General features: G+C 40.7%; 1 protein-coding gene across 1 annotated transcript in view; it reads left to right on the forward strand.

The window, feature by feature from the left end:
• Positions 1 to 2,084: 2,084 nt before the first annotated feature.
• The window catches only part of chrm4a (cholinergic receptor, muscarinic 4a), a 40,246-nt gene continuing 29,925 nt past the window's right edge, over positions 2,085 to 12,405 (forward strand). The window contains exon 1 of the mRNA XM_020102250.2: positions 2,085 to 2,523. Coding sequence (XP_019957809.2) covers positions 2,469 to 2,523 — 55 coding nt within the window. The 5' untranslated portion in view covers positions 2,085 to 2,468. The remainder of the gene's footprint in view (positions 2,524 to 12,405) is intronic.

Genomic DNA, 12,405 nt, shown 5'->3' on the forward strand with positions numbered 1-12,405 from the left:
ACATCCTTCCTCTTCACTCAGCGGTCCATCTGAGCTCTCAGCAGGCCATACACAGTGAAAAGTTCAGCCACAACACAGCACGGACAGCTGTTCATGCATGTATGGTGTGAAAAACACATCCATTGCCACAAACAGGAGGGTGGCTTGGTCTTTCTTTTTGAAGATGGAGTTGCAGATTCTCTCTTCAGTGTTTAACCAAACCGATCCATCAAAGAGTAGAGCTGTCGGTGCACACAATGTTCTGCAGCCTGTGCACTCCACTTCTCCACTGCTGATGTTGGGTCATGTGCACACAAATATCCGTCATGCATGCACGTGTCATAGCTGAAGGAAACGACGAGCTATGTTACAGCTGCAAATGGAAGCATTGTGAAGAGTGATGTGTGTGGAGTCTATTCACTGTGCTAACACCACAAGTATGTTGGGATGTTTGAGGGAGACGCCCTGAAACGGAAACACTCCTTTACTTGGTACAAACAATTGGGAATCAAACCCTCGTCTCAAACGTAGTATTTCTTATGATTATTTGTCACAAAATCTTTTATTGTATCACAATCAACAATCCTGGCCCTGTGTCACTTGATTTAAAACAAATTTTGCAGTATTGCCTGAATGTTTGACTTTGTTTCCAGGACAACCACAGACTGCGAGGTTTAAGTGGATTGAAGCTTACACAGAAGAGGAAAGAAACACTGGGTCTGTGCTGTGCACAGGTCAGAGTAAGGCCTCGAGAGCCCCAAGGCACTGTGTCATCAACACACACACACACAAACACACACACACTTAAGTATCTGTTGTTGATTAGACATGATTTCCATCTTAGGCTGGATTGTAAAAAACACTTGGTTTTATTTTTTCTGTTGCTGAGTTACCTCAACCATGAGCCCAGTCTAACCTCTGTTTTGTTCCATAATAATGTGCAGATAGCCACATGGTCTCCTCGTCTGCTGCCTGCCGAAGCCCAGGAAAGCTTTTTGCTTGTGGGTATGTTGATTAGCAACATTTGAAGACTTTCTCACTGTCAGTGTGGGGAACATATGTATGTTCAGATCTTTATATTTTCATATGTCAGATATGTGGAGTTGATCTTATAGATCACCCAACTTTGAATGACAGGCCCCCTCCTTTGTAGCTATAACAAATCAGGCTTTAGACTGAGGTAAGCCCTGCAACTGCATAAATAAATGGACACAGACATTTATACATTTATAAATACAAAGAATTATATAAATGAATGCATAAATACCAAAATACTTCAGTAATTCATAAATAGCCTTTTTCCACTATTATACTATTTTCCAAATTCATGTCTGCAGTTATTAATACATTATGTAATTTATTTATTTGTTGTTACTTTTTGATTTTGTCAGATTCTGTCCTTGATACAAATAATATCACATTTGCTCCGGTTTCTAAATATAATCCAGAAAAAAAGATCATTTAGTTTATTCATATGGGCCTAATAAAATAGAATGAGAAAAGATTAGACTAGAGACAAAGAAGGATTATTAATCCCAAAAGGAAAATCTTGAGTCACTTTGCTACAAGATTACAATATTGCAATGTATAAAAGAGTACTGTCTATTCAACAATACAGTATTAAGTCTTAAAATGTAACTGGAAATAAAAGTATAAAATGTAATATACAGTGTTCAGAGTAATAAGTACATAACATAAGTTACGAAAGACAGTTACCTAAAACTACACAAAAGTGGCAGTAAACTATGATGATAATAGGAGTATATGGAATTGGAAATATTGTACATAATGTTGAACATATAATGATTAAGAAAACAATATGACACATGTTGCACATGAACGGTAATACTGCACATTAATAGATAATACTGCACATTAATAGGTAATACTGCACATTAATAGGTAATACTGCAAATGAAAAAAGTAACATTGCACTTCTATTGCACATCTTGTATATATTGTAATTAATAACACGACCTAACACATGAGAATCAACCCAAAACAAAGATTTTATTCAACTAGGATTGGCGGAGGGAAAATGACATCACAAGTGTTTCTCTCTCTCTCTCTCTCTAAGTGTGTGTGTGTGTGTGTGTGTGTGTGTGCGCGCGCGCTCGCTCCATGGCTCTATCGCAGTGGAGCGCGCAGCTCTGGAGCGTCTGGAAACGTGCGGCAAGAGCGCAGCGGCCGCGCACACGATTCCGGGAGAGTCGGTCAATGTCGAAGAAGTGAAAAGGGACGAGTTGATCTGTTGTTCTGATTTCTAGCGTTTGCTCCTGAGACACATTCATCACCGACCCCAACAAACTGGTTCTAATCACAGAGAAGACAGAGGCGGGATGAGAGAGGGATCAGCAGTGATGAGGAGCGGATGAGCGCGTAGAGAAATAAAGGGATACTGGTGGAAAAAGTTGGAGGAGGACAAGTGGAGGAGAGAGGACCGGGGACTCAGGTCGGCTGCTGCTGCTGCTGCTGCTCCGCCATGCACCATGAGTAACGACAGTACCGGAGCTGAGGGGGTCGAGCCCCTCTGGAACTTCAGCGGTGAGTGAACGACTCAAATCATGAAGTTCTCCATTTAAGCTTTGACCATAAAGACATGCATGGAAGTGGGGCAGGTGGGATTCGAACAGATTATAAATTCAAATGGAAGTTCTAATAACACTGGTGCATTTCTGTGTTGGAATAACCAACATATGCTGAATTTAATGAATGTAGAAAATGAATGTGTCTGCATTTATCAAATAATGTGGCAAACATAATATTTCTACTATTACTGACAGAGAAGAAACAGCATTGTGGTATTCTTTTGAATAACTGAAGGACTGTGTGTGGTTTGATTATTATATATTAATATACAGCCCTTAAAACTAATGGCTGTGTGATTGAATCCTCCTCATCCCAACAGGTCAAATATAATCTGACACAATCCAAAAATATCAACATCCCTTTTTTTTTGTATGTGAATGGTGGAAGTTATTTTTTGCAGCTCAGGGCAATGACAAGAAGAAAAAGGGCAGGAAAGGCAGGAGGTGGAGGAGGAGGTGATAACGAAACAGAGGGAGAGAGAGGAGCAACAGAATTAGGTTTTGGGGAGATTAAAAAGCCTGAATAATTACCTCCTCTTCTCCTTCCCCTCTCTGCTGCACTCATCTTTTACTTTTCTCAACACTTCTTCTCTCCCTCATCTCGTCTTTTTCCCTCCTCTTTTCATGTCTTTACCAGTAAGAAGGTCTGAAATTAAAAAAGAAAGCGAAAGACATTAGTCCAGAGTGAATAAATGCATATATACAGGTTTTTAGGTGTAAATGCATTTGCACTGTGCAGCTCAGTGCGGCTGATTGACGTGTTGTGTGTGTGTGTGTGTGTGTGTGTGTGTTTGTGTGTATCACAGACCTAAAGAGGAGAGAGCTGTTGTTTTTGTTGACTGTTACTTCAGAGAGACAACTCAGTTCGACTTTATTTGTTTTTGATGCTGCATTTAATGGACGTGTTTGTATTAAGCTGTAAGATACTTTTTACTCATTTATATTTAGCCTCCTGGAGAATATGCACAATATTAGACACACCCGACGATGTAGTGCAGTCCAGTAATCAATACTATCATTAACGGCACAAAGTCCACAAGTGTCTCTGGGGTTGTTTCAATTGGTTGTTTTGATTTAGTGCGAATTGGGTTGCAGTGTTTCTGTTCGCCCGGTGCTTCTGTGTCATCGTATTTATGATAGCGTCTAGTCAAAGGTATTTATCATGTGGGTCTTGGCAAGACTTCCCCTGGTGACACATACAAATGACATGTACAACACAGCGAGTCAGGTGAAGGAGTTATTACTTTGTTATACTCAAAAGATGCCTTTTTCTCCCGGAAGGAAAAGGGCTGCAAGTTTCTGTAATCCAATGATTGACAGCTCTGAGTTCTGGATAAAACATCAGGGGGTTGATGTAACATCCCCTCTTCTCCTTTTTTTCCCTCTGATTCCTCCCTCGTCTCCTCCCCTCCATCAGTGGCTCCTCGCCTCCCTCGTTCACCTCTTACATGTCTCCTCTCTTCCTTCTGCTCTCCTAATTCTATCCTATTTCCATCCAATGCTTCTGCGGAGAAAAGATCCCTGCGGTGCAAAGGCGTGTTTGTTTGTCTGTTTGTGGATCTATATGCTTCAGTGTGAATAAAGAGTTTTGGATGTGGGTGTGTGTACATGATTATATGCATAAGCATGTAGGAGGTTAAATGTGTGTTTGTGTATTTAAGCGTATATCTACTGTAGTAGGCATGTCTCTAAAATAAAAGAGATGCTATAGGGGCGAGGTAATGTCACTATGAGGTTTTCTTTTCCCCTCCATTTACAGCACTTCATTATGTACACAATTTATATTTTTTAATTATTGTTTTTCATTATGTTTTATTTTGGTAGGAGTGATGCTATCATGTTTTTTGATGGTGCACAATCTTTAAATTGACAGGAATTGAAATTTGACTGCACCAGCTTGTCCGTCAACAGCCGCCTCGGCACAGGGAGCACATGCAAATTTGTATTTATTTCAGCAGCAGCCATTCAGTCTTTCCTGCTCATGATAGAAACAATACATGCACAGAGGGGCACAGGTCTGAAAGCTGCCTTGGACCATAGTCCAGACCAACAGACCAAAATTTGGTCCGAACCTAATAGGTGGTCTCGGTCTGGATCTGATGAACCACGGTTTGGATCCTCAGCAGAGTGAGTTTTTTTAGTTTTAAATGAATAGAGCAGCATATACTGATGAAGGCTGGGTTGAATGGCCATGGTATAGTTTGAAGCTCAGACAGGAACAGTATGTATCATGGTACTTGGAAGTTGCACAGGACCATTTTATTTGAACAACCATTTCAGTCATTTCATTGTTTCCAAACAAAGCAGCAGGGCTTACATATTTTCCACACCGTTCACATGTGAAAGCTGATGACAATGAGACTGGCGTCTTCCTCTTCTCAACAACGTTTGGTTTAGTGCACCACTGCCTCCCACTGCTGTAGTGACATCATTGCCACTTAAGATCCATGAGGACTCTACCAGTCAACACGATCACCACTTTCTTGACGGATAACTGCACCTACTGTTGTAATTCCTCTCAATGGGAGGATGAGGTACATGGATGATGTTTTTGATGTTCATCCATAATGACCAGTATGAGAGCATTGCCTCCACCACGCATTGGAGAAGTCAACCCTGTCCACCAACTGGCAAACGTGGTCAGGACTGGAAGAGAAAGAGGCAGAGGTGCACCATGAGCCTGCTCACACCACAGGGGGCAGCATTTGCATTGTGGTTCCGGTTGAAGTGCCCATAGAAGTTGGCAAACATCAATAATCACTGAAGCTGTTTTGTGGGATGCAGGAGTGGGCCAATCGACAACGTTGTTTATTATGTGATGGTCCCTCGGGGGGGTTCCATCATGTCCCCAGGAGGGACAGAACACGCTCTTCTTTGCTTTTACTGAAGCATGGTTCTCCTCAGGAGAGCTGGGTTTTTAAAAAAAACATGAATTCAGCATGTCACAGCATACATCATTCACAAAGGCCTGCAACACATTATGGATATTATGGACTCCAAAAGGCACGTCCAGGTTCTCAGATGGTCACTAGAGGTGAGACAGTAAGAAAATGCTGTCATAACTCCAGCGTGTCTTGTGTGGCCCAGCTGTGTGAGTTCAGAGACATCCCTGTGACATATTGGAGCAGGGACAAGCAGCAGGGCGAAGACACTATACATGTGGTTTGGCAAGAAAGATGAATGGACACGTTTTGACGCTTGGCTTAACTTACTATTGAACTTGCTGTCTTTTGTTGTCACTTTTGATCATTTTATTGTTTTGAACTAAATTTATATTTGAAATGTTGCTCAGACAAAACAAGATATGTGAAGATGTTGCCTTTGAGAGTCAGAGTTTATGACTGGTATTTTTCATTATTCTCCAAAGGTTTTATAGATTGATTCATCAAAGAAATTAGATTGCAAATTAAAATGTGAAGAGGTGAAATTAAATATTAGTTACAATCCTTGTTGAAATGCCTTGCCTGCTTCCTGTATTAGAAAGAGAAGAGTAAAATGGAGGGAAGAGAGCTGATGGCTCTGACCCACATTTCTTTCCTCTAATTAATTTGAAGGAATTATTGTGTTTTCATCTTCTGGTGCTGGGGCAGACGAGAGCTGTGTATAGAAACAATAGCACATTGTAATGACGCCTTTACAGTGCCGGTATCATCATATACAACCTGTAGATTTGCTGCAATTGTGTAATGGCCCAGTTGTCACGTTTACATGTATGTTCTCTGGCCTCGTAAGTGTCTGAGAGTGAACATGTCAGCCCCAGATGTTATTACTGGCACGTTCCCTGTGAGCTGGCATCCACACGGGCACAGACGCGTATGAAGTTGGAGAGACTGTGTTGGATGCAGGGGGCAGATAGAGGAATTAAGAGGTAGGGGTTTGACGAGAGGCAGATGAGGATTTATTCCAACTGTTCACAGCAAGAAGTGACAGCTAGTCTGCTATAGGATTAGAGCTGATTGTGCCAGCATTGCTCATATCTTTTCTAATTCATTTAACCATCATTAAATTTAAAATACTATATCTATGTGTATTTAGATGTAAAAAAAGGGCAGAATTGGCTTCAGAAATATGAATAGTACTAATTCTCAAATACTGCAGATACATCGACAGTCAGCGTTTGAACCGAGGATTTATTTGACAGTCTTATCTCAGCGACAAGCCCCTCCCCCCCCCCCCCCACATTTCCATGTTTCATACGAATAATTTATCATATTTCAGAGAGATATGTGTTCAATTTCAAAAATGCTGTTATCATGTTAAAACTATTTTCGCCAACATTAGCATTTTTATAAGCGGTGTCTCAAATCAGGGGCTGTATCCTTTGGAAGATTAAGTCCATCCAGCCCTCAAAGACCACCTCCTTCATGGGCCACAGAGACCGAAGGCTAGATCGAAGCTCACCCCATTTGCTGTTAACCTATCAACACAGGTGACTTTGAACACGACAAGAAAGATCTAATGTCTGTTTTTTTTTAAATCTGTACTGTTCGGTTGAGTTGAAGTGTGAAACTCAAGCAATGGACGTCTCTCATTGCTTGTCATGACCATTACCTCTTTGAAAAACTGTTAGTTACTGAAGAGCAATGAATCCTGGGATGGATCCACCCATTGGAGCCTTAGTTTCTCGGGGATGGAAGGATGCATTTGAAAAAACCTTCAGAATGGGACGGCCCAGTGGCGCCGCTGTGACGCAATTGGTCGTCAACCGCAGCCTCTGAAGCCACAGCTATAGAGACACACGTCCAAGGATATGTCCAGATCTCTTCTTTGTCGTTTCAGTTGGCAAAGAAAACAAGCGTTTCAGCCAACATCTGGAGCAGTGAACAAACAGCTGGCTGAAAACAATTATTAATTCTGGTAAAGGACGTTTTACAAATCAGAATAAATACTGATCAGTGACAACAGCTGTTCAGTTTGATGGGATCAACATGTAAAAGACATAATCTGTGTTTCTTGTGATATACTCTACACACATCCCTACTCTGTTACTGTGTTTTAATAAAACTGAATCCACCAGGACACAGGAGTTTTCTGTTATCACAACTGACCATGGACACTGGAGCGAATAGTAATCACAACTCATTTTCAGGTGGGTTGTTATGTAATCACAACATCATCTAACAAAATAAACATCAAACTTCAATGTTAATGAGAACAGCCCTGTCTTTTTTAGCTGTTTTGGCTCACAGATCATAACCCACTGGGCTGGCTTATGCCATCATTTGGAAAAGCTCCGTTTATCCAAGGAAACACCAAGCTGGAGTTTTAAGGATTTACACACTCTGGAGGCTGTTATGGAGAAGCTCCAGATTCGGGGGGGAGTAGAACAGTCAGAGGGATGAAACCGGCTTAATGTGGGGGTGAACTGCTGAATCTGTTCACATGCGGGACTCGAGGATGAGCTTGTGGTGGCTGGTGGAAATGTCTCTAAGTTTCAACAAATACACCTTTTGTTAAATTGGCAAATCAATGATGCTGATATCATGATCAGAGTATTCTTTCTAGTTATTTAGTCTTGTTTTGGTGTATTTAAACTTCTAAAATGTGAAGTGGCTTGAACCTTTGTCCACACCTGAGAAAAAATAAGGGAATGCAACCGATTTCCTTAAATCACATCATAAATAGCCATATGAAGATCAGGTCTGTTAAAATACGATACATTTTCTGCACGTATGAAGCGTTTTACTAGACTTGATTACGCTTTACTGTACAGTTTATTGCCATCACCAATTCACACACATTCATACAGTGCATCTATGATTATCACAAACATACACTTGCAGTGGGAGACTTGGGGGAGAAATTTCTCGATTCTTAGGTCTATCGCGAAGCGGACATGGACATCAATGCAGAGACAGAACATAAATGATTCATGTTTTCATGAGGCTATTGAAGATGCACACCTCTAGAAGTCACACAGTGATTAAAAAATTGTGAGGCACCTAGAGATTCCCACCCCAACTTTAGACAGGCTGTTCCCTCCAGAGGGAGGTGGGCCAGCGAGATGTGTGACCACGGTCGATTACAACAACAGCAGAGAGTTGTGTTGGGAACATGACTGGCAGGAAGTCTCCAGTGTCACTATCACTGTACCTACAAAAAATTTTATATATAGAAAAAAAGATTTGCAGCCAACTTAAAATTGGGCTCTCTCATTTTAACTCAACTACTTGCTGTTTAAACAAATATATTTTATCCGTGCTTGTTCCACCGCTTTGGTGCAGTCTCAAACATCTCAACAACTATTGGATGGATTTTCTCTTCGTGGCCGTTGGCTCTTTGTTTTGTTTTGCAATAGATGTGAATGGAAGTCGGTGTAGATTCTAATGTTTGAGACAGATGAAGCACATTTTAAACAGCATCAAAGATGTTGCTTTGACTTGAGGGAAATCCAGCCATTGTATTTGGGGATTATGCCCTTGTGTGTGTGTGTCTGTGTGTGTGTGTGTGTGTGTGTGTGTGTGTGTGTAGTGGCTGCACTTAAACTCAGGGAGTGGGGGTGTAATTGGGCCACAATACAAAATATTTTGGTGAGAGAGAGAGAGAGAGAAAAAAAAGGTATTAAGTAAGTTATCTGGAGCTGGTGAAAGAATGCTTGTCGAGAGGTAGAGAGGCTCCATTACTGTGTGTGACTGTGTCAAATAGAATACCTAATGTTGCTGTGCGCACACACACGCGCAGAGAGAGCGCTGCTGGCTATGCACTGTGAAGTATGGATTGGCAATGCTATGATGTGCTTGGGGGGTGTAAACTCTTTCTCCCCCTCTGTCAGTCCCTCTCTCCCTCCCTCTTTCTATCACACACACACGCATGCACGCACACACATACTTTTAAAATTCAAAGTGGAACATGAACGAACCAGTAGCTTTGCCTTTGCCAGAGGTAAAAGAGATGAAGAGATGAAGCGAAAGGGAGGAGAGAGTGGAGTGTGTGCAGATGGAGAGACAAACGGAGTGAGGAGGAGAGTTAGAAGAGGTGGATGCGGAGGGAGCAGGTTCCTGATCGCAGCATCAAATTTTATCAAACTCCCTCTGACCTCGGTCCAACATCTTAAAGCTCAGGAATATATGCTGTCACGTTAAAAGTCAAAATATTCGAATATAACCTACTTATCCCTGTGAATGGAGCAACTGCAAGATAACAAAAATATTTCTCAATTGAAATCCCAGCTGAAAATTGACACAACTCAGAGATATTAAACTCACCCCTTTAAAAAATTCTTTTAAACATTGACAAAGAAGGAATAACCAGCAAAAACATCTCTCTTGTTAAAGCATCAGACAAACCAGCCTGCCATGGTATGATAAGCCTGGTTTCTTGTAGAGATACTGAAAGGAGCATCGGAAATGGCTTCGATTGCAGTTTGCAGTGAAATAAATCATATATATATTAAATATTAATGTACATATACACATCATAATGGAAATAATATAATTGCATTGGTGTTGTGAGTGTCAGAGCTTTAGAGCCTGAAACCCGCTGGTCGCAACTTTAATTTTAATTGAGCTGCTTCCTCCTATGTTGTATATTCTCTATTTGTTATTCTAATAATGTTTTTTGAACTTTTGTGTGAGACTATACAAAGCAGAGATTGCTTTATGTGGGCGGCGTATTATCCACACTGCCACCCACTGCTCTCACATTGTGAGGGCCCCGTACACACAAGAGAAATGTTGACAGTCTTCAAATAAAAATAAATCCGTCAAAATCTCTTCAGCTCATGTGCTCTTGATGTTGTTAATGGAGTTTCTTGTCCAACTGCAGCACAGGTGGATCCACGTCTGTGTGAAGACGTAGAAATATTCCCGTGCTTTTACTGCCTCTTTATTCATATAATATTATCAGTGGTGGCAGCGGAGGAAGCAACATCGCCTCCTCAGTTTGTTTCTAACTCAATTCTGGTTTATTTTTACTTCCTCCTTTTGGGATTGTCGTAACCCATCATCACTGAGCTGAAACCCCGGATCTGTGTGTAACACTGCCCTGACGGCTAAAATACCCCTCATGTTACCAAGCCTGCACTGGTCGCTGCAGCAGAAGCTTTCAGGGATTATGGATGTCAGAGGAGTCGAGTGCTCCCTATGAGGCTCACAAAGCTAATCTTACACTCCACATAGAAATAATAATATTAGAGAGACAGGTTTGTGTAGAAATCCAAAACATGTAATTAAACATACAAAAAATACTAAATAATCTTAATGCTACTGATTGTGTTTGAGTCTCACCAATCTCAAATCATAAATATTACATATGTTTGTTATATGCGATATTCGGCTCTGACGAATTACTGAGCAAAACTGAAATTGCCAATGAGAGCAAGCTGACCGGGAAGAGTCACCAACCAGATGTTGCGTCGTTGTTTAACTGCAACTAAGAACAACAATACATTTCGCTGCAAAAGCTTCCACCACCTCCGTTGCTTTTTTCTAAATTTGTTGTTTATCAAGTTTTCAGCTTTTCTTCTGAAGTCATATTTTCTGTGAGATCCCAGGTGTGTGGTATTATGTTCAGGTCAAATCTTCTAGTGTGTGTATTTTGATGATTCATTTATAAAAAAGTATTCAAATATATTGTTATAAATTATGTCTTTGTTCTCCCACATTTTTAAAATCTGTTTAATCCTCTCGTGCACTGGGCCTGTAACGCTCAGGTCGTACAGTGTGATGTACAGTGTGCTCATCACCACCGATCATCAGAGCAGCGGGAGTCTGATCCTGTTTGATAACATGTATGAGAGGGTGTGTTCTCTCTCCTCTGATGTCTCTATTCTGTCGCAGTTAATACATGTGCTGTGTGTGAGACTGAGCCAGAGAAGCAACTCGCTTCACTGAAAGAGACCAGATTTAAACTAATATTAGAGCTGTGATCTAGAGCTTATTTAGATTAATCAATGATTAAACATCATATGGTAAAAATTACATCATTATGACAATACAATAAAGTTAGCATTTTCTGTTTGGGTGTACGTGCATGGAAGGCTTTGTCCCACAGATTCTTTTTTTTCTTTACCTCTGCCAAGTGCCAATTTATTTTGTTGGTTGGTTTTTATGCTTTTAAACAAATTATTACACAATTGTCTGAGTGGATTTCCACGAGCTGCTTTCAGACATGCACCGCAGAACCTCCCACTTTGTGCATGTGTGAAAGGCGAACCGCAGGTAAACTAGATTGAAGGTCATGTCTGGAAATTGTTTCAGTGGAATGTTGTAGAACAGGTCAGGGAACAATTTTGGTGAATCCAGATTTATTTTATTCAATTTCTTTACCATTGCAAGTTTCTCATGTATCATGATGATATGAATCTGCATCTCTTGGTACATTACTGCCACTGGTGGATTTGAGGAGTAGTGTGAAACCATTTGGCCTCAGGATTGCATCACCCTGTTTATGTGCATGTTCAAATATTAAAACAAGGACCCAGTCATTAAAAACACTGCTCCATCGTGCAACTAGAGGTCAACAGCTCCACACTGTTCAATCTGTTTCTATAGTCGTGATGATGCCTCTCTGGATTTAATTTTCCACCTGCTACACCCACACTTGTAATTACAGTTCCCTCTGCTGCAGCGCTCCCAATAATAAATCAGTTTAAATTAATTTATTTACTCTTCCACATTTTTGCACCCTTCACTGCACACATTAAAATCCTGTAGATATTGCACTTTTTTGAACATGAAAAAGTGCTGCAAATCTCTAATCAATTTTTTTTTTTTTATCACTCCCTGAAATAAACTTTTAGCAAGCTCAGTCATGTTCCAATCCCAAAAGTGTCTGCTGCTCAACACGGTTTGATTTTCTGCCATTTCTGCCTTCTGGCTTTTCCCTCTGGTAGTTTTTT

The sequence above is a fragment of the Paralichthys olivaceus genome, chromosome 24 (genome assembly GCF_024713975.1).
Source record: "Paralichthys olivaceus isolate ysfri-2021 chromosome 24, ASM2471397v2, whole genome shotgun sequence".
In the NCBI taxonomy this organism is placed as follows: domain Eukaryota; kingdom Metazoa; phylum Chordata; class Actinopteri; order Pleuronectiformes; family Paralichthyidae; genus Paralichthys; species Paralichthys olivaceus.